Source organism: Symsagittifera roscoffensis, chromosome 7 (genome assembly GCF_963678635.1).
Source record: "Symsagittifera roscoffensis chromosome 7, txSymRosc1.1, whole genome shotgun sequence".
In the NCBI taxonomy this organism is placed as follows: domain Eukaryota; kingdom Metazoa; phylum Xenacoelomorpha; order Acoela; family Convolutidae; genus Symsagittifera; species Symsagittifera roscoffensis.
Window position 1 is genome coordinate 19,690,194 of NC_087068.1, and position 25,780 is coordinate 19,715,973.

At 35.6% G+C, this 25,780-nt stretch overlaps 1 protein-coding gene across 2 annotated transcripts in view; it reads left to right on the forward strand.

Annotated features, from left to right (window-relative positions):
• Positions 1-366: 366 nt before the first annotated feature.
• The window catches only part of LOC134851835 (sarcoplasmic/endoplasmic reticulum calcium ATPase 1-like), a 33,020-nt gene continuing 7,606 nt past the window's right edge, over positions 367-25,780 (forward strand). The window contains exons 1-19 of one of the 2 annotated variants that reach the window (XM_063868097.1): positions 367-483; positions 557-574; positions 732-814; positions 1,234-1,401; positions 2,877-3,039; positions 3,428-3,513; positions 3,887-4,042; positions 4,272-4,580; positions 5,238-5,459; positions 5,654-5,766; positions 6,336-6,515; positions 6,902-7,094; positions 10,922-11,033; positions 11,761-11,966; positions 12,162-12,392; positions 12,659-12,869; positions 17,837-18,056; positions 18,414-18,531; positions 20,426-20,543. In XM_063868097.1, coding sequence (XP_063724167.1) covers positions 369-483; positions 557-574; positions 732-814; positions 1,234-1,401; positions 2,877-3,039; positions 3,428-3,513; positions 3,887-4,042; positions 4,272-4,580; positions 5,238-5,459; positions 5,654-5,766; positions 6,336-6,515; positions 6,902-7,094; positions 10,922-11,033; positions 11,761-11,966; positions 12,162-12,392; positions 12,659-12,869; positions 17,837-18,056; positions 18,414-18,531; positions 20,426-20,543 — 3,022 coding nt within the window. In that variant the 5' untranslated portion in view covers positions 367-368. Of the gene's footprint in view, positions 484-556; positions 575-731; positions 815-1,233; positions 1,402-2,876; positions 3,040-3,427; positions 3,514-3,886; positions 4,043-4,271; positions 4,581-5,237; positions 5,460-5,653; positions 5,767-6,335; positions 6,516-6,901; positions 7,095-10,921; positions 11,034-11,760; positions 11,967-12,161; positions 12,393-12,658; positions 12,870-17,836; positions 18,057-18,413; positions 18,532-20,425; positions 24,425-25,780 lie in introns of those variants that run through there. The other variant, XM_063868096.1, reaches the window with a different exon arrangement.

Genomic DNA, 25,780 nt, shown 5'->3' on the forward strand with positions numbered 1-25,780 from the left:
CACGTACCGTCGCATGACGGAAGGGCCAATTTTAATTGACCCCTTTTCTTGCAACTCCAGTTTTTTCTGTGCAGCGTTTATTCTCAATCGGATTGGCTTGATTCCCAATCTGATTGGCTTGATCTGACTCTTCACTTTTTTTAACCTTATGCTTTACTTGTTCCTAATTTATGAAATTCCAATGGTTTTTTGAATGCGTGAAATGATAAACTAGTAAAGCAATTTTGGTTACAATGAGAATTTCTGACCTTCTGATTTATAGGACCTGAAATTTTTTTTTCTAAGTTACCATTCTCCCAGTGTCTTTTTAAATGCTGTCCATTTGTTTTTGAGCCTGTTAAAGTCATGATTGAAATTTTCAGACAAGAATGGACTACGCATGGACGAAAACAAAGGATGAAGTGCTTAGCCATTTTGATGTAGATGAGTTTGGATTGACTCAAAGTCAGGTGCTGAAAAATCAGGAAAGATATGGAGCCAACGGTCAGTTGATATCCTATCGGTTATTTTTATTTCTAAGAGAAAACACGAGTTGATCAAATTTGCTTTGTTTCAGAACTGCCGGAGGAAGAAGGTATTGATTTGTAGTGTTCGTCGTATAGAAATTCGAATAATCTGTCTTGTTGTAGAGCGTGAAAAATTTAGTTGAAAATGAACTTAATTTAATTGAAATCTAACTAAAACACATTTGAAATGCCAAGTGTTTCTAATATGAATGTGATCTATTTTAGGCAAGTCCTTGATGCAATTAATATTGGAACAGTTTGACGACCTCCTGGTGAAAATTTTATTAGCCGCAGCATTAATTTCTTTTGTAAGTGTATTGATACCGTGCATCATATGTTGAATGGTTGCTAAATTTTTCGGTATTTTCTCCTAGTCATGTTTTCTACTAGATTCACCTTCATCCGCTCTTTGCCTAATTTTTGTCCGAATTTTGGAAGTTTTTTGAATTAGAATCGCTACGAATAGGTACGTGTGTAATACGATAGCACGCAAACTCCGTATACGTTTTTTTTGAATCGCCTAAAATTGGGCGCAAAAATCACACTACGCCATAGTTCTTCCAATCACTTTGGAATATTTTTTGAAACAAACAAACAGCCATAAGTCTAAAAACTGAAAAGGTTTTGTTCTCTGACCGATTAAGTTGTCAGGTAATCGATATTGCCAAAAAAAATGGCATTTTTGCAAGTACTGTACTTGCAATCAGTGTTAGTGTTTCTTTTTCAGACGTTGGCCTGGTTCGAGGAAGATGAAGACGAGGTGGTGACTGCATTTGTGGAGCCATTTGTGATCTTGCTGATCTTGATTGCCAATGCGACTGTCGGTGTATGGCAAGAGAGGAATGCAGAGAGTGCAATCGAGGCATTGAAGGAGTACGAGCCCGAAGTTGCCAAGGTCAGATTTATTTAAATAATCATTGCATAGAGTTTTACTTGTCTAGTAGATAGTTGATGGAACCCTCCCCATACCGAGGAGCCATAGTCCAAATAAGGTTTCATATAAGAAACCACTTGATTCTTTGTAAGCCCTTTGTTGTTTAATTTCAGCAGTACATAAACATGTTTTGGAAAATTTACAGACAACTGTAAGGATATGAGGCTTGAATAAAAAAGGAATTATTGATTATGCTTCGTACAAGTATCTTCTACTCCTTTTCCTCGTTGATTTTTGATACAGTGGGACTTGTACGTTTTCTTGGAAGAACCTGTAGTTCTTTTGATTTGTTGAGAATGAAGATGTTTTCACTGCATCACAAAATTGTTTGGCTGATAACTGACTGCGTATCGTCTATGTCGTTTTTTCCACCAATAAAATTTTTTTTGTCATCGACGAAATTTACAGGAACATACGAATTGGTTTTGTTCTTTGATCACCATAAGCAGCATTAAAACATAGCGGTTCCAAAAGAGTGCCATGCGGTACTTCGCTATTAGTTCGCAGCATTGTAGAGACTTCTGAATTTTTTGTGACGAAGTGCTGTCGATCCGCGAGAAAATTTTCACTATATGGGAGTTTAAATCCAGAATTTCAGTTAATTTTTTTTACTATGATCAATATTTGGGTTGCTTTGTCGAAGGCTTTTTTAAAGTCGATAGAGAAAATTTGAAAAAAGTCAACGAATAAATCCGTTTCGCTTTAATAGTTTCAAAAATAGAATTTAATTTACAGAATTTTGGAGGAACATAAAATTTCATATAGACTCAATTTTCTCTAATGGGACGCGTTTTATATAAAAATTTTCAATCAGAAAATGATCCGGAAATTCATAGAGTTTAATTGCGATGTTTTTTCTTCAAATTTGGAAAGGTAAAAGTATTCAAAAAATTTAACTCATTTCTTTTTCCGATTCCGTGTGTTAATTGACGCTTTTTTTAATTGTCCGTTGGTTCTGTTTATAGTGTATGTATATATTCCTGCAAAAATTGAAGCTGATGATGTTTTCACTAATTGAACGGTGTTTAATGGTGCTTAATGGTTTGCCTCATTTTCTGTCTACTATCTAGCCATGTTATCTTTGTGATGTATGCGTTGCACTTGTGTCAAATTTGAAATGCGAGTTTTGAAATGCAGTGAGCTGCGAGTTTTCGAAAATGAAAGAATTTTCAGTATAACAAACAAAAATTTCAAAATGACGCATCTAGGCAAGATTTTCTGGTATTATTGCAAAAGGTCATTGTTGTGTCATAAAGCGTAGGTGATGCGGGGGAATAGTTCTATTTTTTTCACTTTTATTGTGTTTGTGAAATTAAACTTTGCCTCTGTGTTTATATTGTCGCCTCACATGGTGAAGTTATAGCAAAGTTTGAACAGCTAGAAGGTCCTCTTTTTTACCCATACAACATCAATATGTTTAAATGGGTTATTATTAGGTGTGGCGCGCAGACAGGAGTGGAGTGGTGCAAAAAGTGAAGGCGAGAGAGGTTGTTCCAGGAGATGTGGTGGAGATATGTGTCGGGGACAAAGTGCCAGCCGATCTCCGTCTCATCAACATCAAGTCCACAACTCTTTCAATCGACCAGTCCATTCTCACAGGTATTCCCTCGCAACGAGTGAAAAAAATTGTTTTTGGTGGAAACCGGACGGTTGAGTGTCGGACCTAGGATGACCAAAAGGGCCATATTTATCTAATGCTCTGTACTGGCCGTTAAAAGTCGATATTTGAAATTAAAGTTGAATTTTAAATTATTTGCCTGAGCTTTTGCCTTTTTACACTTGCGAGCGTGTAGAATATTGGCATGAACATAAAAGACATAAAGTTTCCACAGAAAAAAAGTCCCAAAATATGTGTACGTCAAAAAAGATGCATTGATATTCGGTGAAACTTGTTTCTGGTTAAAAGAACAGCCAGAAATTAATTTTGTATTCAATCTTCAAATTTTGATACATATTCACATTCTTAATTTCTTTCGTCTGTATTTAGGAGAGAGTGTGAGCGTTATCAAACACACAGATCCTATAGACGATCTCAAGGCTGTCAATCAGGATAAAAAGAACATCCTCTTCTCGGTAGGAATATAACATGATAATGTTTTCAAGTTCCGAGCAATCTGTTTGATATAAATAAATATTTTCCTAGTATTTTTTTGCAATAGCGGTTCTTTTAGCGTAGGGTAGCGGAGTTTAAAAGGCTTTGAGAAATACCCCTTCGAATTGCACGCTTTCGAGTTCGACCGAATTCAAATTGTCAGGAAAAAAGTTTACTTTCAGTTCATGTGTAATTCAACCGAAAAAAAGCTAAGACGCCAAAACTAAATCGATTTTATTTTACCAAACAGGTTCAGCAAGTTTTTTTCTAAACTAAATTTTGAATTTTTATATCATCGATTTATTTTATAAATTTAGTAGAACTATGTTGTTAGAGCACATGTTTATGTAACAGGGTACCAATGTAGCAGGAGGCAAGGCTCTGGGAGTGGTTATTGGCACTGGATTGATGACAGAGATTGGCAAGATCAGAGAGCAAATGGTAGCTACTGAAGAAGCTAAGACGCCACTTCAGATCAAGATCGACGAATTCGGACAATCTCTCTCAAAGGTCAGTTCTAATTTCTTCAAGCGCAAACTATTTTTTGATTAATTTGCGTCGTGCTGGTCATACCTTTTTTTTTAATTTGGCAAATTTATGTTTTTAAGGGCATTTAGCTAAAATATCAAATATACGAAAAATGACTTTGCTTAAAAGAGTTGTATTTTTGCCTGATTCATAGTTTTTATTTTACAAAAATTATGATGCACGTAGCATTTCAATTATTTGTTTCTATTAGGTCATAACCCTGATATGCATCTCGGTATGGGCTATCAACATAGGCCACTTCAACGACCCAGCGCACGGAGGTTCATGGATCAAAGGAGCCATCTACTACTTCAAAATAGCAGTGGCCTTAGCTGTTGCAGCTATTCCTGAGGGACTTCCAGCTGTGATCACGACATGTCTGGCTCTGGGTACGAGAAGAATGGCGAAGAAAAACGCAATTGTGAGAAGTCTGCCTTCAGTGGAGACTCTAGGATGCACTTCAGTGATTTGTTCAGACAAGACGGGAACGTTGACTACGAATCAGATGTCTGTTAGCAAGGTCAGACATGCATTTTATTTTGCCATATTTGCTGGTACTGGCAATCATAGCTTCTGCTAGGTGCACCATGTAATAGACATCATACATGAAATTCCCAAAAATTCCTAATTGGTTCATATTTTGCGGTAATTTGATACACTTTATGATCAAGAGAAATTCGCTAAACTAAGTTTCAAAAAAAGTAATCGAATCTTGTCATCTGTGTTTGCTTTAGGACGTGGCAATATTACCTACGGCGAAAATAAAAGAATGATGTATTTTCATTTTAAGGTAGAAAAATGGTCGAGTCGAACAGCTCCCAGTATGTTGTGCATTGCCCGTCGAGGGCGCTTCCAACATATTTGGGGCAATCTTTTTAGTTCTACAAACTCCGCTATTGAACTTTCAGTCGTGAAAACAAGCCATCAAATTTTCAAGCCCTGGTTTCAGTCAAAACGAAGGAATTGAGTTCTGTTTTTAGTAGTCAATGAACTAGGTGAAGAAATTTATTGAGGGCGTTTTTTCGAAAGTCATAAAAGTTAATTTTTTGTGGTTTGACTTCTGGTTTCTTTTCAAGTTCAATTCGAATTCGTTTGCTGAAAGGAAGGCAAATTACCATCTTCTGATGATAGTTTCAGTTGATATAAAATGGTCTTGAATGAAGATGTTTTTGTGCAGATGTTCGTGTTTGATGATGTGGTTGCGGGTGCGAGTGGGGATGCACCCTCGTTCCATGAGTTCTCAATCAGTGGGGAGACATTCGAGCCCAAGGGAGACATCACCATGCGGGGTCCAGGAGGGGGAGGGGGCAGAACTGTGAATGTAGATGACTATCCTGCCCTGAGGGAACTGGCAACGATATGCTCACTGTGTAATGATGCGTCGCTGGACTATAACCAAGTAGGAAATTATTCAATATACTGATGGTTGATGTACTTAATAATTTAGGGAAAGTAAATGCTGTATTCCTATCATAGTTGCGGTGGAATATTTTAAAAAACGTGTTTTTACCAATAGTGAGTTAGTATGGGTCGGTCAGATGTAGCTAGTTTTTTTTTAACATTTACAAAATTGATATTTTTGTTGTTTTGTAGGGCAAGGGACTGTATGAGAAAGTAGGCGAGGCAACTGAGACTGCTCTGTATGTTTTGGCGGAGAAGATGAATGTCTACAACTCAGATGTGCGAAGACTGACTACCAGCGATAGGTACAATTTAAGACATCACAATTTTGAAATAACCATCTGATTACTTTTTGTGTTTCATGATATTTCATCAGTTAAGTTTCACCCACGTTTGAAACATCTTTTGTCAGTTAACTTAATCAAAATATCAGTGGGGTCTATTTCATCCTCATTCGTGTCTTGAGCCTTGAACAGATTCAGAATTAATTGACGTTGAATTTCTTTTAAAGTTCAGTTCAAATTCATTGTTAAAAGGAAAGCAAATTACGCTCTCCTATAGAGAAAGGCTAATGGAGCGAAAAAAGAGTGACTGACATTTAGGTTCAAAAGTGCATTTTAATTATCAGATTCAGTTGAAATTTCCTATTCCAGTTCTCTCAAAATGGGCTTGTGCAATCAAAAAGGTCTATCAAAATACATTCAAAATTCAAAGAGCGGTAGGATTGTATATCTTTTTTCGTAGGTGTATATAAAAAAGTTTCCATGAGTTAATTCGGCACTTTTTTAGCTGTCTCATTTGCTCTCACAATAGTTTTTATGTTTCCTTGTAGAGATTATTTGACTCTTTGTCAAGTTCTGTTATCGTTTTGTAGATGCCATGCGTGCAACCGTGTGATCCGGGAGCAGTACGAGAAGGAATTCACTCTGGAGTTCAGTCGGGACAGGAAGTCCATGTCTGTGTACTGTGCACCCAAGAGGGTCACCTCCTCCGACCACCTGTTCGATGGACCCAAAATGTTCATTAAGGGCGCCCCCGAGGGAGTTATCGACAGGTAACGTACATGATCGTTTAGATGCGTTTACTGGACTTCTGAAAATTGACATGGAATTTCTTATGCAATTCTAGTCTTCAGGTCGTTAGCACTAGAGTATATTTTTTGTTCGCACGTTTGTTGGTAAAAGCTGGATAGTAAATGTGGTTTTCCGATTATTCTTGCTTGAAACTAAAATAAAAACTCTGAATGAATATTGAACTGTTTGATGCAACCTTATTAATTAGCTGGCTGAATGCTCAAGTAAAGTAATCCAAACAATTAACGTGCTGCTGTTGATGAGTATTTGCTTGAATGCTATCAGGCGTCACAGCCAGTGTATGTGCAATTTTGTACGAGAAATTTGAAAACATGACAAAGCTAAAGTTAAATTTATCATGTTTCAGGTGTTCGTACGTGCGTATCGGTACTTCTCGCGAGCAACTAACTGACGAAATGAAGAAAAGTATAATGGAGAAGGTGTTGGAGTATGGAACCGGTAGAGATACTCTTCGCTGTCTCGCTCTGGCCACAGCTGATGATCCAGTTGACAAAGATGACATGATACTCACGGATTCAACCAAGTTCGCAAGCTACGAGGTTAGATACCGTGAAAACTGTAATGGTACAATCTTAGCCTGGACTTGGAGTGAAATTAAATTATAATGGCTTGGCTCTCAACCAAATTGCTGCTATAATCGTCATTTTTTAATTGCTGTGCAAATTGGGGTTATAACAGCAAAACTAAACATGACTGCTCGTGTCAAGGCACAGCTCGTATCATTCTGATGACTGCCGTTTAAAGTAAGTTGATGAGAAAGTTTTTTGATGAAAAATTGATAAAATAATTTTAAAAAATTGGAAAAAGTCAGATTTTTTCAATATTTGTTATCCTTCATCCTATGCTCACACATACAATGGAAAGACAAAGTGATATATTTTGCGTATGGTATCGTATAAATAAGATCAAATATCCAGTTGATATATTGAAGTCCGTTTAAAATGGCAAGTTTGTCCGAGTATTCATGGAATTGAATTTTGGAAATCATAGGGTAGTTAACGTTTTTAGCTAGATGTGTAAATATTTGGGTTTGCGAGCAGAAACATATAAGTTCAGTAAGTCCTTTTTTCAACCACTTTTTTATACCTCTTGAAATATATCGACACCCAGAATTCGAATGTAAAAAATATATTCGACCGGCATTTTTTTTACTTTTAGGGTTTTGAAAATTGTCAATTTGCTTGACTAAATTATGCGCGCTCAAAGCGTGAGCTACTTATTTGAGCGCGGCGAATGAATCAAAGAAACTGATCTGAGGCAGGTAATCTAATTGGTCTCAATACTTTATTTCAATTAAAACCAAATTTTATTTTTTAGTAGTTCAAATTTTTTGGAGCTGATTTTCTCTAACAGCATATTTCTGGATTGTCAATCATTTTCCCTTTGCTGTGGATATACTTATGTTAAGTTTGAAAGAATGAAGTAATTTTCTCTTATGTAGGTCATGATGACCTATAATGGTTTGTTTTTGTTCCGACATTTGAAAAATGTGGAGGAACTTTGTGTTCGCGTGTTTTAGTTTTTTTTTGTTTTCCACGCAAAATCAGGTACCAAAAGTAATAATCGAAATGAGTCGACTTATATATCATATTAAAGCCCTTTCAGTCTTAATTCGAATGAAATTTAAAAGTTTTGAAATTTGTTCTGTGTCGAGAAAAACCTGTTTGTAATTTTTTGATTTTTGGTCTAATTTCCAGCTAATGAGGTGAGCGTGCAGCCTTGCAATAGATTATTCAAGTCTAATTTAAGCCGTGAAAACTTTTTCGTTTTTCTTGTCTTTTTTCTATTAAAAGGGTTCACTAATTAGCCTATTTGACTATGACTGTCGAATCTGCCTAATTTGTTTTTTTTTTTCGTTCAGATCTTTTGTTCACACCACGCACAAAAATACGACACTAATTTGAAGAAAAAAAAACGTTTGATATTTTTCACGACTATGGGGGAAGATTCTGTGCAATTTGCATATTTTCACAGCAAGCGGCTATCCTTGTTTTTTTTTTAAAGAAAAAAGTATTTTGTTACGCTCAAATTTGATTTTTCGCGGCTTGACTTATTTGTTTTTTGTTTTTCAAAAGAAAAATCTTTGATTTTGATTGCGCTTGAATTGATTTTCCGCGGTGTGAGTTTTGATTTGTTCTGAAATTCAGTTCAAATTGACTTTGCTCAAAGGAAGATCAATGCAGCTTTCCAATTACGAAAAATCAAATAGCGCGAAAAAAAGGCAAATGACTTCGAAAATGGATATTTGACTGTTTTTTTTTTTACTTTCAGAAAAGTTCGCAGATACCTTTCAGGTTGATGTTATTGGTTCGGTTTGATGTTTTTCAGCCTTTTCTGACTTTCGAATACCAATTCAATTTTTCCGTTTTCAGAGATGAAGAGGTGGAAAATAGACCACATTTCAAAGAATCGCCTATTTTTTTTAAACATACTTGTCTTTTATTTAATTTTTTATCAAAAACAGTCTGAACAATGCATCAAAGGTCAAAGGTTGGAAAAAATATATGCAAACACCATTCATGATTTTCGGCTTGTTTTTAAAGAGTTAGATCTTTGCTTTTTGTTTTTTTAGATCAATTTGTTCGCTCGTGCATTGTTTCGATTCTTCTGATTAATTTTTAATCAAACCGTTTTCGAAAATTTCTCCCAAGATCTTTCACTTTGTCTACATCAAAAGATGTTTTGTGTGCTTCCAATGCATCTCCTAAAATTTTTTTTACGGTCTTTCCTATTCATAACTGCTTAATACTTCATATTCAAAGAGAAGTTGCGATAGTTGCAGTTAAACATGCTTTTGCCGAGACACCGAAATCAATTGTAGAAACAAATATATGGTGTCAAGTTTAACTAAATTGTTTTGGCTGAAAGTTTTGATGCCAAAATGACTGTTGGAGATCAGGGCATTAGCCCCTCTTCTTCTATAATAACGCGTCGCTGATAGTTTTCTTCGTCGCTGATAATTGAGGCCCTTCAAAAATGGTGGTCTGTTAGATAAACCAAATTTTTAAGCTTGCGAATTGCAAGCGTTATCAAATCGGAATTTAGACTTTTTCGGGTTGACAACTAGTTTAACAAAATCAATTGAATCACTTGCTGCTGACATGCTCATTTTAATGAAAATACAAACTTAACTGCTGGGTACTAGTTTCTACTGATATATAGAGAGTTGCAAAAAGTTCGGACAGACAGAATTAATTAAAAATAGCAGCTGTCTGGACATCAACGGAAATTCAAACTGAAATAAACATAACGTCGAAAGTTCATAAAGCAGAGTTTCGCTCAAAACCTATAACTACGGTGGGCAATTGCATCCGAAGCGTCGAATAGTAAACCTTGAAACAGGTAAATTATTGCTCAGGAAAGCTTATGTTTTTTTTGCGATTAGTTTCCAAATTTTGAATGACTTGATCAATTTCACATCCGTTTTTTTTGGGCGTCCTAATCTGTTTTGTTTTTGTTGAAACTAAATCTAGATTTCGATTTTTAAACTAAATTTACTAACTGTTTTATAATAAAAGTTGAATTATCATCGCAGTATTTAAATATTAGGCTAGCATAATGATCGGATAATCGACGATGTCGCATTTTGAACTTGGTCTGACAAAAAATTCAAAGTTGTTCAGCTGCAGATTTTGCATGCAAAAAAGCGTCGAAAAGCACTGATTGCTCATTTTAATTAATTCTATCTGTCCGAACTTTTTGCTACTAATTATAGAACACAAAGTATTGTATGTATAATTTTGATATTAATTTTCTGATGATTTTTTGACTTCATGGTTTTCGACTTAAGCTCTGTCGGTTTAGTTTCCAAATTCTGTAGTTCTTTTGCATACGCTACTTTATAGATACTGTGGATCCTAGGTGGGCGTTACATGCAATTTTGTACAACGTGATTTTTTTAAGAAAAAATTTCGGCTGAGTTTCATGTTATTGGCTGTCGGTTTTAATTCTGTCGGCCTATCTACCGATTTTTTTTCCTTAAAATGTCCGGAATAACTTTCGAGTTCGATAAAATTTTAGCACCAATATTTGAATGGCCGAAGTCAACCGCACTAGGAACTCTGAAATTTTTAAATTAATTTAAACGTGGAACAATTACTTTTTAAAAAAAATCACTTCTTTCATTTGTAACAGCATTCGAAGTTCTGTTAGCTAATTATTGAGCTTCATAGTGCTTTCATCCTACAGTTGTTGTATCGCAAGTGGGTATTTCAACTGTGTTTTTTTGCTCTTGATATTTCAAAAATTTGGAAAACGACGCCAGACTTTCGAATATTTGTAAATATCTGAAACATTTTTTTTTCTCTTAGCAGTTGTAACTCATTTTGCGATAATTAAGTAAGTTGAATTTTGGTTGGTGTTTTAGAGTGAGTTAACGCTGATTGGTGTTGTGGGCATGTTGGATCCCCCTCGAAAGGAAGTGAAGGACAGCATCGAACTGTGCAGACAGGCCGGTATCCGAGTGGTCGTCATCACAGGTGAGCATAATCTTGTGAGCAGTTTAGTCTTCTAGGACTGAATTGTTCAACCTAGTTTTGAGTCTTCAAAGCAACAAAAGAATGTGAAAGTTTTGGTATATTAGCGCAATCTAACCATTCCAACTCGCTCTTGATATGAGTTTACTTTAAAAATTGAAGTTTAAAAAGGCTTAATATATTAAGTTTGTTTGGTCGTTTTTTGAACCATCTGGACTACCGCATTTGAGATGGTTAATTATTTGTAATGCGACAAAAGACGACTCACACAGACAACTCGCAATATAAACACCGCCGCAGTCGGGCCAACGTTTTGCGAGCTTCCCAACAAAGGGAAGGACTTTAAACGAAATTTAGAGCCGGTTATCTGAAGCCGAAATTCTTACGTTCCTGACATTTTGCGAGTTGTCTTCTATTGCGAGTTGTAGCGGTACCTTAGTTAGTATTACTATTCGAAATGCATCCATTTCATTCATCTGATGTGCTCACTGCTCGCGCTTGGCAACAAGCAATTTTTCTTGCAAATACCGCCCCCTCCTTAAACCCTTCTTTTTTGACAGCAAAAAAATATTATATACGAAGTTTTTACAGCAGTGCCAAAAATAAACCACACTCGAAGGGTTTTTAAAGCTCATTTGTGGTCTAATATGCATTTTGTTTGATACACTGTGCTCCAAGGGTTTAGATAGGTTCAATTGAAATAATGCATTTTTCATTCAATGCTTGATAGGTGACAACAAGAACACAGCCGAGGCCATCTGCAGACGAATTGGAATATTCACTGAGGATGAAGACACGACAGGCAAAGCATACACGGGGAGGGAGTTTGACGAATTGAGTTTGACAGATCAGAAAAGGGCAGCGTGTAATGCCAGGTTGTTTGCTAGAGTGGAGCCGGCACACAAAAGCAAGATTGTCGAGTACCTGCAAGCCAACGTTAGATCAAGTTTTCTAGAATCAATTTTGCCTAAATAATAATTGAAGAGTAGTTTATTAAGTTTTATCTATTGTTGCCATGAAAATATTAATTTGTTGGCCGTACTTTCGATGGTAATGGACACTTCAAGTGAACTCACATTACTTAAGTAATATGTGATTTGAATTGAGTTCATGCTCGTTTTGTTAATTCAGAATGAGATCTCGGCAATGACAGGAGACGGAGTGAACGACGCGCCTGCACTGAAGAAAGCGGAGATAGGGATAGCGATGGGCAGTGGAACGGAAGTGGCGAAGAGTGCGAGTGAGATGGTGCTAGCTGATGACAACTTCTCGACCATAGTGGCAGCGGTGGAAGAGGGACGGGCTATTTACAACAACATGAAACAGTTCATCAGATACCTTATCTCGTCCAATATTGGAGAGGTACGCAAATAGCTATCGCCTCATTACAGCAGAAGAGACCTTGTTTTTTTTCTAATTCCTTCATTTCGCACAGCTGTTGCGTCTCGGCGAACAAGTGTAGTTTAATTTCATTTTTCAAACAAGTACTGTAAGTTTAAGTGTGTTACCATGTGATTAGTTATTGATAGAAATTACAAGTGTGTCTTCCAATGGGGGGTTCAGTCTTTTTTCAGACTTTTTGTTTTCTAGTTAAGAAAGAAAAATTGTAATTCCGTTTGTTCACTTAGGTCGTTTCGATCTTCCTAACTGCGGCACTTGGTCTTCCGGAGGCACTGATTCCCGTGCAGCTACTGTGGGTAAACCTGGTGACAGACGGACTCCCAGCCACTGCCCTGGGTTTTAACCCACCTGACCTGGACATCATGAACAAACCTCCCAGGAACCCCTCTGAGGGTCTCATCACTGGATGGCTTCTATTCAGATACATGGCTATAGGCAGTGAGTAGAACAAATTGTTAAAATGCATAAATAAGGGGATGGCGACCTTTCGCGACCGACTACATATTGTCGCAATTAGAAACACTCTAATAGTTCCGGGAATCAGTTCTTGAAATGTTACCAATTCTCGTTGTCCAATTAGTAATGCATCGAAAACTGGTAGGTTGGTTGTTTTAACCCTATCTCCTTCTACGCTATATGCTCTTATCATAATTGTAAGTTTTTCAACCCTAATTATTTTGTTATTTCACTTCTTTGGTAAACATGAACCAACTTACTTAAAAGAAGCGGCCACCTTTGATGTCGGCGTTAAAATGCTATCGTTATTTCTTAGGTTTTTTTTATCAAATAACGGCAACATTAAAGCAAATTGACTTCAAGTAATCTCAAACGCGATTCAACAACTTTCAACAAAAATTACTTTGCAGCGCTTTTAAAGAATGCAAAAACGCGAAATAATGATAAGCTCATGGCACTGGTTTTGGACACAGAATGACATCTCGCTGGCTTAAGTTAAATGACTTTTTCTTCAATTAGACTGATGGGGAATTTCGTTGCGTTATTTTCAAAGGTTTAATCAAATTGTCCCTAGTTAAGAGAAATTTTATGTGATCGGTTGAAAATCTGACGATGAAAGAAGAAAGGCGTGAAACATTCACTGAAATTATTTACACAAGCGAAGGGTAGTGTATTAAAACGAAGATTTTTTCTAACCTAAGTCGCAAATAAAAGTGCTCATTTGTTTAAACTTTTGGTATTTTTCAATTTAATCATATTCAAGCCCATTTGAGCATAGGCATTTTAATAGCATATATTGTTGCTTTATTTTTGGCTAGTGTTAGGTCATGTTTAAAAAAAACATATATTATGAAAATATATATGATTTGTTTTTTTTTTTGCAACGCTTTGGAAAATTTTCGCAGTTTTCGCTGAAATTCAGTTTTCTCAAAAACTACTGTACCGTTTTTACCCAAACAAAGCTTGTGTTAAAGTATGAACTCTCTTTTTTCCAACCTAAGTCGCAAATATTGTTGCGACAAAATGTGTTCATTTTAAAATGAAAGTTCATTTTGATCAATAAGCACAGCCAATGCTGAGGATTTTTACACACTATTATATTACAAATAGCACTTTAGCTTCAAGGTATCATAGATCTGTAGCGTAGAAGTAAGGAAGGAGACCCGCGACAAAATGATAGGGTTCGAACCTGGGCAGGGTCGGATGTTCTTGAGGAATTTTTTCTTATACTAGTAGTTAAAATGCGTCCGCTCTATAAATTAAGACATGTTATTTGGTATTTTTTTGTTTTCGAATTTTTGTTTCAACTTTTTGTTTTCAACTGGTCATGCTACTGCGTCATAATTGGCTTGCGTCACTTAGCAATTATGTAAACTCATAATTGGCGTGCGTCTCTTAAAGAAATTTTGTAGACTCAGTTTTATTCATTCAGTTTTTCCCAGTAGCGTTATCTGTCCTATTTTTGCGTGCGTGTATTCCAACTTTGCCTCTGTGTTTAAATTTGCGATCAGCTTAGTGTCTTATACGTACCTTCTTTTTTCTAACCTCACTCGTAAATGAAAGTGTTCACTTTTTGAAAATTTCTTTAGCATTGGAAATTGAATAGCATCTGTTCTCTGCTTTAATTGTTGTTAATGGTACTACCTATTAAGCTAAGTTTGCGGTCTCTTTATGTTTTTCTAGCACTTCGTTGTTTTGGGTATCGTCAAACGTTTTATACAAGCGAAGCGTAGCAATTATTGCGAAGATTTTTTCTAACCTAAGTCGCAAATAAAAGTGTTCATTTGGTGGCACTTTTGTTATATTTCATTTTAATCAGATATAAGCATATTTAAGCATTAGCATTTTAATAGCATATGTTGCTGCTTTTTTGTTTTTGGCTAGTGTTAGGTCCTGTTTAAAAAATATATGTAGTATGAAAATGTATGAGTTTTGTTGTTTTTTTTGCGACGCCTTGGAAGGTTTTTGTTGTTTGTTTTTTTTTGCGACGCTTTGAAAAGTTTTTGCTCTTTTCGCAGAAATTTCATTTTTTACTCTTGCGATCAGCTTATTGGGTTATAAGGAACCTTCCCTTTTTCTAAGCTACTTCGCAAATAAAATCGTTTATTAAAAGTGTTCACTTATTTGAAAGTTTCACTGTAGCATTGGAAATTATATGGCATCTGTTCTCGGCTTTATGTGTAAGTATGTGGCTGAGTGGTTAGTATGTGAGAATCATATTCTTTAGTTTGCAGGGTCCAATCTCTAACATGGACGGTTTTTTACTTATTCGAGGCTAATTTCTAATTTTTCTCATTGAACTTCATAGAGCTGCTTTTTGTCGTGTTCTCGGAAATGCTTAGGAAGCATAGCTTCGTCTGTGTCAAAAAATTGTACCAATGGACAAACCGGCTGGGTTTTTTGTGTCTGCATATTTTGCTAGTCTCTTTTCATTTCACCCAACGTTCTACGGCCTCCGAAAATTTCAGTACGGGGATTTTTGACTTTTATATATTTTTGACGTTTTGGTTAATTTTTAAAACTTTTCTCAAATACTACCCTGTCAAATTGTAGATTAAGGGCTTAATCAAAAGCAAAAACCAGTTAAGTGAATCTTCCCGGCGTGAGCGGCTATGCCCTGCTTTTTGAAAGAAAAAATTGTGGCCTTGGAAAATGTCCATTTTTTGAAATTTTGCCGTTTTTTTTAAACTTTTTTCTTCAAAAACTAACCTGCTGATTCACCCTATTTTTTTTAGAAAAGCCGATATGGAGTTCGGGAAAAACCATTTTTTGAAATTTTTAACGTTTTTAAAGCAATTTCATCAATATTATCTAACTAAATCTGATGCTTAAGGTTCAGTTTAAAATCAGGGTGTGACAATTTTCCGGCATAAGAGGCTATTCCCGTACTTTAAAAGAAAATTTAATGGATCTAGAAAAGGTCTAAGTTTAGTTTTTTTTATCGATTTTCGGAGTCTTTTTGGACTTTTCGAAAACTACCCAGCCAAATCTGAAATAAAGAGTTTAATTGAAAGAGCGAGTAGTAGTTTGCTTTTCAATTAATCAGCTAATCTCCCGTTTCAGCAGAGAAATTTTGTGGCTTTTGCATAAAGTCCTTTTTTTGAAGTTTTGAAAATTCTGCATGTTGTATCAGTACAATGTGATTTAAAATATTGAAGCAGGTACACCCAGCATTAGCTGGGCTTCTAGTTTACTTCTTCCATTTGATCGTCGCGCAGATGCGAGGACGTGAGTGTCAGTCTTAATCGTTAGGTCGGAGATTCAGATCCGGAATATTGAAATAGTTTTATTTTTTTGCTCGAACTTTTGCTGCTTTGTTTTGGCTAGTGTTAGTAGAATTACAAGCATTACTGGAGCAGTTGTGAGAGCAGAACGTGATACTCCTACTCTCAAAAGTTGTATTCACATTTTTTCTCGAGGAGTAATTTTAATCTTTTTCTTAAAATCTTTTTCATTTGCCTGTTTAGAGCTCTTTTTTGCATTTTTATCGCTTGTCTTTGCGAAGCGCAGTTTCACCTCTGTGTGAATTTCTTGATCAGTTTTCGAGTTATATGTTTTACCACTAGATATATCAAGGTTGTGATCACGACGTTTTTCAATGGGCTGGTCACTGTTTTCGAACCTAAGCCGCACATATTTGTTCATTTTCTGTGTTGCTTGATTACCATATATGCTCAATTACAATATATGCTAAGTTACAATCGATGCTGAAAACATTAATACAGGCAATTGTAGTTTTGTGCTTCTGAAAAACTCTAATGCGGAGCTCGAAATTAGAGATTTTGTCGTTTGAAAATTGCCATTTTAACCAATTTTTTTATATTCAATGCGCACTGTTTAACCGCGTTGCCTAGTTTGTTACGCTTGTAATCAGCCTGCGTTTTCAAATTGGATTTAAGACTTTTTTCAGGTTCACAACCTGTTTAACAATTAATTTGAATCACACGTAACAGAAGGTGCGCTACCTTAAGGTGCTGAATTTTTTGAAAATTCAAATAAAAGAGCTGGTAATTAATACTAGTACTAATTAACAAGTACTAGATAAAGTAATTTTAATAGTACTCTTGATATTGCAGTTTTTTCTTTAAAAAAAATATCAGTTGTCAGTCTATTATTATAGCCTTAATTTGTTCAGGCTCAAATTTATTTTTTTCTGGTTTGACTTTTGATTTCTTTCAAGTTAAGTTAATTTCTTTTGTAAAAGAGAGAAAACTTCACAATCGAACAGCAAAAGTATAAAGGTCACGAAAATTGTGATCGACTTCTAGTTTTAAAATTAGATTTTCAGATTTCGCAGCGGAATAAAAGTTTTACCTATTGACCCAGTTTCTTCAAATTGAGTTATTTGTATCAAAAAGTGTCAATGATAGATTGATCTAAATTTTGACGAGTTTTAGAGCCATTTATTTTCCACTTGAAATTCGAAACATTGTATGCATACTTGCGAAATATCCATGTTAATTAATTTTGCGAAAGCAAATCTTTTCTAATTGGGAACAAAACTTTTTCCATCAACAAATTTATCTTACAAATGTTTTGAAGTTATTTAACTCTGTGATAGTGAATTCACAGTCATATTTCGAGCATGTCTGATTTTCAAGTTTTGTTGTATTAGGAATTTTATTGTGAGTTTCAGTTTTTTAGGAATTTAATTCATACTGGATAGCTCGAAGTTTATTCTGATTTTTTCTGGGTCAATGGTGGCCGGGCCCACTTTTTTTCCATAAATATCGTTTCAATGCTTTTCTTATGGCTATCAATTGTCTTTTTTGACATGTTTTCTTCCTAGTAATTTCTTTCGAGTAGAAAATTTCTATAATTTTGGAATAATTTCTTTGACTAAGTTGCTATTGACTAATTTTTCGAGGGCCATCTTGCCATGCTAGGTTTGGGTTTGGCTCAGCTCCGCCTTTGTATAAACTATTCAGCAACACAATTTCTTTGTTCAGTCTACGTGGGAATGGGTACAGTTGGAGCCTCTGTGTGGTGGTTCATGTTCTACAGCGAAGGACCACAATTAAACTGGTACCACCTCACCCACCACCTCCAGTGCAGCACCGACAAGGAGAACTTCGTGGGAGTGCCGTGTGACATATTCGATGACCCCCACCACATGACAATGGCCCTGTCTGTCTTAGTCACGATTGAGATGTGCAACGCAGTCAACAGGTTAGCCCTCCTTATTTACTGAATATTTCTAGAAAGCTGTCTCGTTTTTTCTTGAGAATACAAGATTACCTTACTAATGTAGCTACTTTAATTTCAGGCGTTGAAATATAAATTCATGATGTGAAGTTAAATTCATTGATAAGTTTCAATCTTAATCGATGCTTAGGCTTGCGATTAGCAAGCGTTAAACATTCAAAGCTAATATTCATCTAGTATTTATAGAGCGGTCTGCTCGTGAGTTGACCAAGCAATTAAGTTTGAATATTAAATGAGCTAAATTGAGAGCTCTGGTATTGATGACATGTTGAACTTACTTTTGGTAACTGCCTCAGTCAGTGTGATGTAATGTTAATTTAGTTTGAGTGAGAACCAGAGTCTGGTGGCTATGCCCCCCTGGATCAATCCCTCTCTCATGGCAGCCATCGTCCTCTCCATGGCCCTCCATTTCGTCATACTCTACACGCCCTTCTTAGCCGTGAGTCATCTCTCATAACTCTATTTAATTTCAACCGGGTACTTGACTTCCCTCCAGTAAATAACTTCGCTCACAAAATGGTCAAAAATATAAATGGTGCAAATAAGTTCAGTTCATAATGAATTCAAATTTCTTTGCGTCTCAACCGCCACACTTGGTCTGTAGGTAAAGAATACGCCTGGGACGGCAAATGAATCTGACAGGACCCGTTTTTTTTAAAACGAAATATTCCGTGTCAAAATAATTGTCGGCTTATTATTTGTCTCTTTATGTTTTGTGGGCTTATATTTTTGCTTGTGTATGCGAAGTGCAACTTCGCCTCTGCGTTAAATTTTTCTCGCTCAAATTTGATTTTTCGCGGTTTGGTTTTACATTTAGTTTCAAGTGCAATACAAATCATTTGCTAAAAGAAGGCAACATACGCTCTCCCATACCCATTACCAGTGTGCGAGGTGCAAAAAAAAGTGTTAATGACTTTTTTCAGTAGTGGATTTTTTTCTTAGATTTCCCAGCGGAATAAGAACTTTACGTATTGATTAATTATACTCAATTTGAGTTGATTTTATCAAGTGTCAATAGTAAAATGTTCTTGAAATTCAAAGAGCTTTAAGCTAATATATTTTTCCACTTCGAAAATTGAAGTTTTTTCCACTTCGAAAGTTGAAATTTTCCAACTGCGTGTGGGTTACGTTTGTGCGGATCAACTTAATCTCATTGTTGTAGCTTTGTTTAGACCTATGTTGTAATTAAAGCTCAAAATCCGCACTCCGACAATAAGAGTGTCGGCTATTTCCTGTGTTAGAGAGCTGAATACCTTTTCTCAGTGGGTATAACCAATATTTTAAGTTCGTTTGACATCGTTGTGTGCTTGTTGCGACCACTGAAAGTCAGGCAGGAACAATGTCTTCGGGTGTTTTTTCTTTTTATTTCCATTGCAAGTTAAGATTTTATAAATAATAATCGGAATGGGTGGAGTGATATATCATATAAAAGCCCTTTCAAGTATGTTTCGAACGACGTCGAGAAGTATCATTTGAAGTTTTAGTCTATCTTCGAGCATTTCAAGCGAGCGAGTAGCTTTTATAAAAGAAGATTAATTTTTCATTTAAGTAGTAAAAAAAACTTAGTTTTAATATAGGAAAACTAGTTTTGCAAGCTTCATTTAGCGCTTCCTTGGTATAATTTTTTAAAATTTGATAAGTGTTTCATAAATTACATCACACACAAAAAAAAACATTTTTTTTTTGGTCGGAACATTTTGTGCTACTTTACTTGCACAGCTGTCGGCTATTCTTGTTGTTCCGACCATTTGTTTTTTAGGTTTTTTCATTTCCACGCAAGACTAGGAACCAAAAATAATCATCGGATTGGGTCAAATGAAACTGATGTATCATAGTAAATCTTGCAAATTTTTCAAAAAAATGTCTTAGTGTTGAGAAAAACAGGTTTGAAGTTTTGGTTTTTCCTGAATTCGAGCGAATAAAGCGAGCGAGCAGGCTTTCATTAGCTTATTTTACTAGCTTACAATAGCTTAATTTGAGCCGTGAAAACTTAGTTTTACTCCAGTATAAAGAGTTTTTAGTGCCTTTTTGGAATCAGAAACTTCAAAAATTCAAAAAAAAAAACTGCTAATAAAAATTGAAAAAACTCATTTCTTTTCATTTTTTGTTTTTCTGGTCATTTTCTCTAAAAATTATTGTCCAATTTGTTTATTTTACTATGACTGTCGAATATGCCTGAGCTCTAGTTTTTCGGTTAGATCTTTTTTATCACATCACGCAAAAAAAATGACACTAATTTGAAATTTTTTTAAATTTAAGACTATGGTGGGAACATTCGGTGCTACTTGCACAGTAGTCGGTTATTTTTGTTAAAGTTGTTCTTTTTTGTTTAGACGGTGTTCCAAATCACGCCTCTAAACTTAACAGAATGGCTGGCAGTGATAAAGATATCTCTTCCGGTTATTCTTCTAGACGAATTGCTCAAACTAGTTGCCAGACGCATCACAGAAGGTAACAGCAATTATTCCACGAGTGGTAAAAAAGGAAGTTGTGCCAGTGGGGATTGTTTTTCTGGCCTGCACTGGCTAGTGCTAATGGTAGCGGTATACGCTGCTATGGTCTACTACATACCATGAAATGTGTGCACCAATCATCAATGTCTGTGCCTGTGTTGTTCTGACCAAATAATCTACATAATCTACTCAGTACTAGCACTCATCCGAAACCTAACCATCATTCCAAAGTTCCTTTAACCAACAGAGACAAGACCACCCAAACATTCCTACCTCAGCTCATATCTGACGTGAAAGCATCATCAGAAACTGACCAACACCAATCTCACAATTAACAACTTCACAAATGACATGTAAGCCTCACCACCGGAAGACCAAAATAACAGCTACAGACATGAGTGTGAATACATAACGTGTGTGGTTCTAAACAGCTGAATGAAAGATTTGGCGTGAGTTAAGGAGGATTGTGTTGCAAAGCACTTAATAAACTTTACTCAACGAATAATGAACGTAATCGACATTGACATTCGGGGAAATCGGTTTGCACGCATCAATAATAACTTTACTTAAAAAGGACGTAATTTATTAACACGATCTTATATAGTGTCTATTTATATTTATGAATGTGATCTAATTGCTTTTTATTTGATCTTTTTCTTCGCAGAAGTGGCGCTATCGATTTGAATATTACTGCCAAAGGCACCACTTGGTTAATTTATAACTAATATAACTAAATTATTATTGACTAGCCCCACCGTATTTTTGAAGGGAGAAAATAAAAATTGATTTTGGTGAAGAAAGGTCTGTTCCGTTTTCTACATGGATTAGCGCACTGCATTGTGCGATGAATTGAGGTTGCGTTTACGAATTGAGATTGTGCCTGGGCAATATCATAGTGATAATTAGTTTGGCTCACAACATATACAATGACTCTTTATGCAGTACACTGTTGCAGTATTAAAATAATTTGGTAATCATATCACGTGTGAGATATATTGTGCTCAGAGCACCTGTTGTTTGTACTGGTATTGATTTAAACTTACAAATTATCTTTAATTTTAATCATCCTCAAATGTGAAGTCTCAGCTCTTTTTTTTATTATAGCCCCCTCCTTTAGCCCAAGTAGCAAAAATAATGACTCATTGCACTGTGATTTTTGTATCATGGGGGTTATAAATGGAAAGAGCCCGAACCTGTAAATCAATCCTTTCCCTCTCACTCAAATACAACGAATCATTTGACCTGACCCCCGCCCGAAACAAAAAGCAATTTTATCATTCCAAACATAGCTGGAGTTGAATAGCGTTCGAATTCATGTGACGTGGCTTAACGTAAGAACTTAAAGGATAGACAAGTGGTCCAATAAGCTTTCAGAGAAGTTAGGTCAAGTTATGCACTTATCTATGTCAATACAATACCATTGCAGCGTAGCTAGTTGGTTCGAAGTTTTGAGAGGATATCTTGAAGACTGGTTCTCATCTTTCTGAAAAGCAAACAGAAAAACGAAGCATGTTCCAGACAATTTCACTTTAAGGTGGCATATAAATTGAGCCTAAAGCGGTTATATGAACGATTTGGTTTTAAGTTAAATCATGTGCATGTATGATATTTTCTCTACTCGTGGTACCATCTTAAAACAGTGTTAATCATGGTTCAATGGTTGAAAAGTTACAATCAATCAAGAGTCAATTACATGTGAACTCGATCGATTGTAGCGTCCTAACGGGGTTTCGATTTTGTATGAAGGGTTCCGAAGGAAATAATATGTTTTCTAGAAGTGTTTCCTGAATTTGTTTGACTATTCTATAGCTGAAATACTTGTTTTCATGTCCAGATCCAAAGATTGTTTGGCCGTTGGTGCTAACGTAAGACCAAAATGAATAGTGTATGCAATTATCAAAAACAAAACTACGAAGATTGAAAGGCAACAGTAGGGGGTTCTAGCTGAAATGGCGAAGCAGCTCTTGCACGCTAATCTTTCTAACATTATTCCAAAACTAGGGCAAATATGTCATTTCGATCCGGCGTTTTGCTTCGATTTGTTTCTTTGCCGTGAGCAGGACTCAAATCTTCATTTCAAATACATTCAAAAGGTGCCACTAGTATATCACCGCTTGAGGTCCTTTGTTGGTTATTATTCTTAGGAGCTACTTGTCGTCTTGTGTTGCTATAGCGTAAATTAAGGAAGGTAAAAGTTGCTGCAGTGGTGTAAGAGTAGAGATTAGGATTGGTAGTTATTAGTTTGAGACGACGGAATTGTTTGCTTGAGTGTGGTTGCTCAACTTCTTGGGACTAACAGTTCTTGGTATTTGAGGTTAAGTCCATGTGTTGCAGTGTGGTGTGTTCGACACTAAATGTATGCGTATGCCATGAGAAGAATGGATTTGAAAAACGAATATCATGCTCGTATGCAGGAGTTTCAACTTATCTTTTATTAGTTTAATAAATAGATTTTGCAGACTTCTCAGCGCAGTTATAGATCAAAAGGAAAGATTTCATGCATTGACAAGGTATAAGAATCAATAGAATCAGGTTTTTGAATAATTCAGTGCTTATTTAGTACAAAATAAATTTCAAAGAGAAGGCATCTTCCCAATGTTCGAACATCGAAGAGCTTTCAAAAATATTCCTCTTCCATGTTTTTCGCTCGAATGCATATAATACGACTAGTAACTATTGACAATACATCAATAAAAATTGCCCCTAAATCAGAGGTTCGAGGCCTATGTAGAATTAGATTCGAGTCCTAAGTTAAAAAAATAATTAAAACCTGTAGGCAATTTCAAAGCGCGACCAGACGTTCAGCCGCGCTCTCCCTTTCCTTCCTTTTTGACTTCTCTGGTACTCCATGCGAACTAAACCTGACCAACCATTCATCATTCCATTACCATCCTTATGCTTGAACGGCACCCATAAGCGCTGATTTTAGAACACGATGCAGTAATTAACAATGTATGTTGCAATTATCACTTTCGATACTAGCTTTATATATACTGACTAGGGATTGGTAGTAGCAATTAGATATTAATAATAATAAATAGACAGCTGCAAAAATTTAAGAGATGGCTTTCGAAGAACTTTTGTCGAGCTTTTTCTGACAGATTTGAAAAAGACGTGTCTCATAAGTTTGAAAAATAATTTAAAAATTTTTGCAGCTGTCTATGAGAACTATATTCCCAAACTGGTGGCTGAAATGTTATCTTATCTACCCTGATGTAATGTGGTGTGATGCTAGTCAAGTGCCTATTTTTTCATTTTATATCGCATAACAAACCAAAACAGACAAAAACCAGCAGACTAAAATGGCGAAGATGATCCTTTCTATGCAGTGCAGTAGACTTTTATATGAAATTTTAAGCGGAACTAAGTGCAGTTTAAGTTAAAGTCCTATTTAATTAATATCCTAATGTATATAGCAGCTAATGCAAAAATGATCCAATTCACATTCTATGCGGCTGTGACAATTTTTCCAAGAGAATCATTAAGAGCCGAATTTTCATGGATCTTCGGTATCGTAGTAGTTACTCCCGAATGCGTATTCGGTAATTTTCGTTGCGAAAAATCTGTGGAAGTTTTCGAGATGAACTTTATACACCAGAGACTAATCTTTGTGAACCAAATTAAAGCGGTAATCGAATGTGGATTTTTTGTTAGACGTGTTGCGGCTTATTAACTGATTTATTTACAAATAATTAGCCTCTCTATTGCTCCTCCCCCTCTTCTTTGCACTGTGAGTGGGAGTTGATAGGGGAGGGTGCAATAGACGAAGACTGAAGTTAAATTTTGTTGTGAGACTTAATTCGGTTCTCTTATCCTATTATCTTGTTTACAAATATATTGTGTTTTGCTCAAGATTCAATTCAAATGTTCCTAACTGAACGCGTTTTAATGCATGTCAAATCAAAATAACAGCAACCATTGTTTAAAATAACGGCATTTTGATGGAAATAACAGATAACTTTGTTAATTTTGATGGCTAAAAACAGTGGTCGAACGGCAACGAACTGTCAATAGGACTTTAATATTGTGCGTTTGAATTACTAGTAGTGAGTTTATTTAGGGGTACACATTATTACAAAAAAATCTCAGATGATATGACCAAAAATATCTAGTCATCCTGTGAGTTGTCCCTTTGCCCTTACGAAGACGGTAACTTTTGCAAATGAAGTTTGATTGACTAAGTTGAGTTGAGTTTGTTCAAACTATATGCGTTTATTACGCTGGTGATTTTTTTCCCTGAAAAAAGCCATTAAAGTTCTTTCGGTAATGCAATTAAGAGTCGATGAACGTAGTGAAGACTCTTATGTAGGCCGTGATGGTTTTTTTTCCTTTTTTTAAGGAAAAGTATTAAAAATTGTTCAGGCTCAAATTCATTTTTCCTTGGTTTGGCTTCTGATTTTTAAAATGAAGGTAAATTCATTTCTTTTGTTTAAAGGAATGCAAACTCCACTATGGAAAAGCAAAAGTGTAAAAGTCAAGAATAACGTGATCGACTTCTCATTTCGAAAGGCGTATTTAATTATCGAATTTCCATGCGCATTAAAAGTTTTAATTGTGATCGACTTTTCTCAAACTGGGTAAATTTTATTTAAAAAGTGTCAATTATAAATGCAACGAGCTCTAAGATCATCCATTTGTTCTTGGAAATTTGAAAGTTGAGAATTTTTCAAAAATAGAAAACAACTCAGTTTTTCTGTTTATTTGCGTTCATCGACTGTTTTCCAACTGTCTGTTGGCTATGTTATTATACTGTACGGTTATTGAGTAATGGGCTTTTAAGAGTAGTTTGATAGAAAATATGGACCGTATCTACATTTATACAAAGACTGATTTCTGAAACGTATGAAGTATGTTATAAGTTTCTCAGTCAGTTTTTTGTCCGAATGCTTGCATATCATTTTGTTACGTTAGCAGCTGATTTCAGAGCAGTAAAAACCCAGTAAAAAACTAATAACTGAAGAGACAAAAACCAAATGAAAGGAATTTTTTCTGCTTATCTGGAACACTCAGATTTAAGCACGGTGAGAATCGAAGCTCGAAAAAATGTGCAAAAAATTCAATACTCTCAGACAGGAATTACTCTTTCAAAATTGTCAGAAAAGAATTTAGGGCAAAAGATCCCATAATTAAAGCCGCTGTTAGCCATTCCAAAGAAAAACAAAACTCAACTGATAGCAATTTCAGCGATGGTTGTTTTTGAACGCCCAGAAAAATTACTGTCAGAACCATCACATA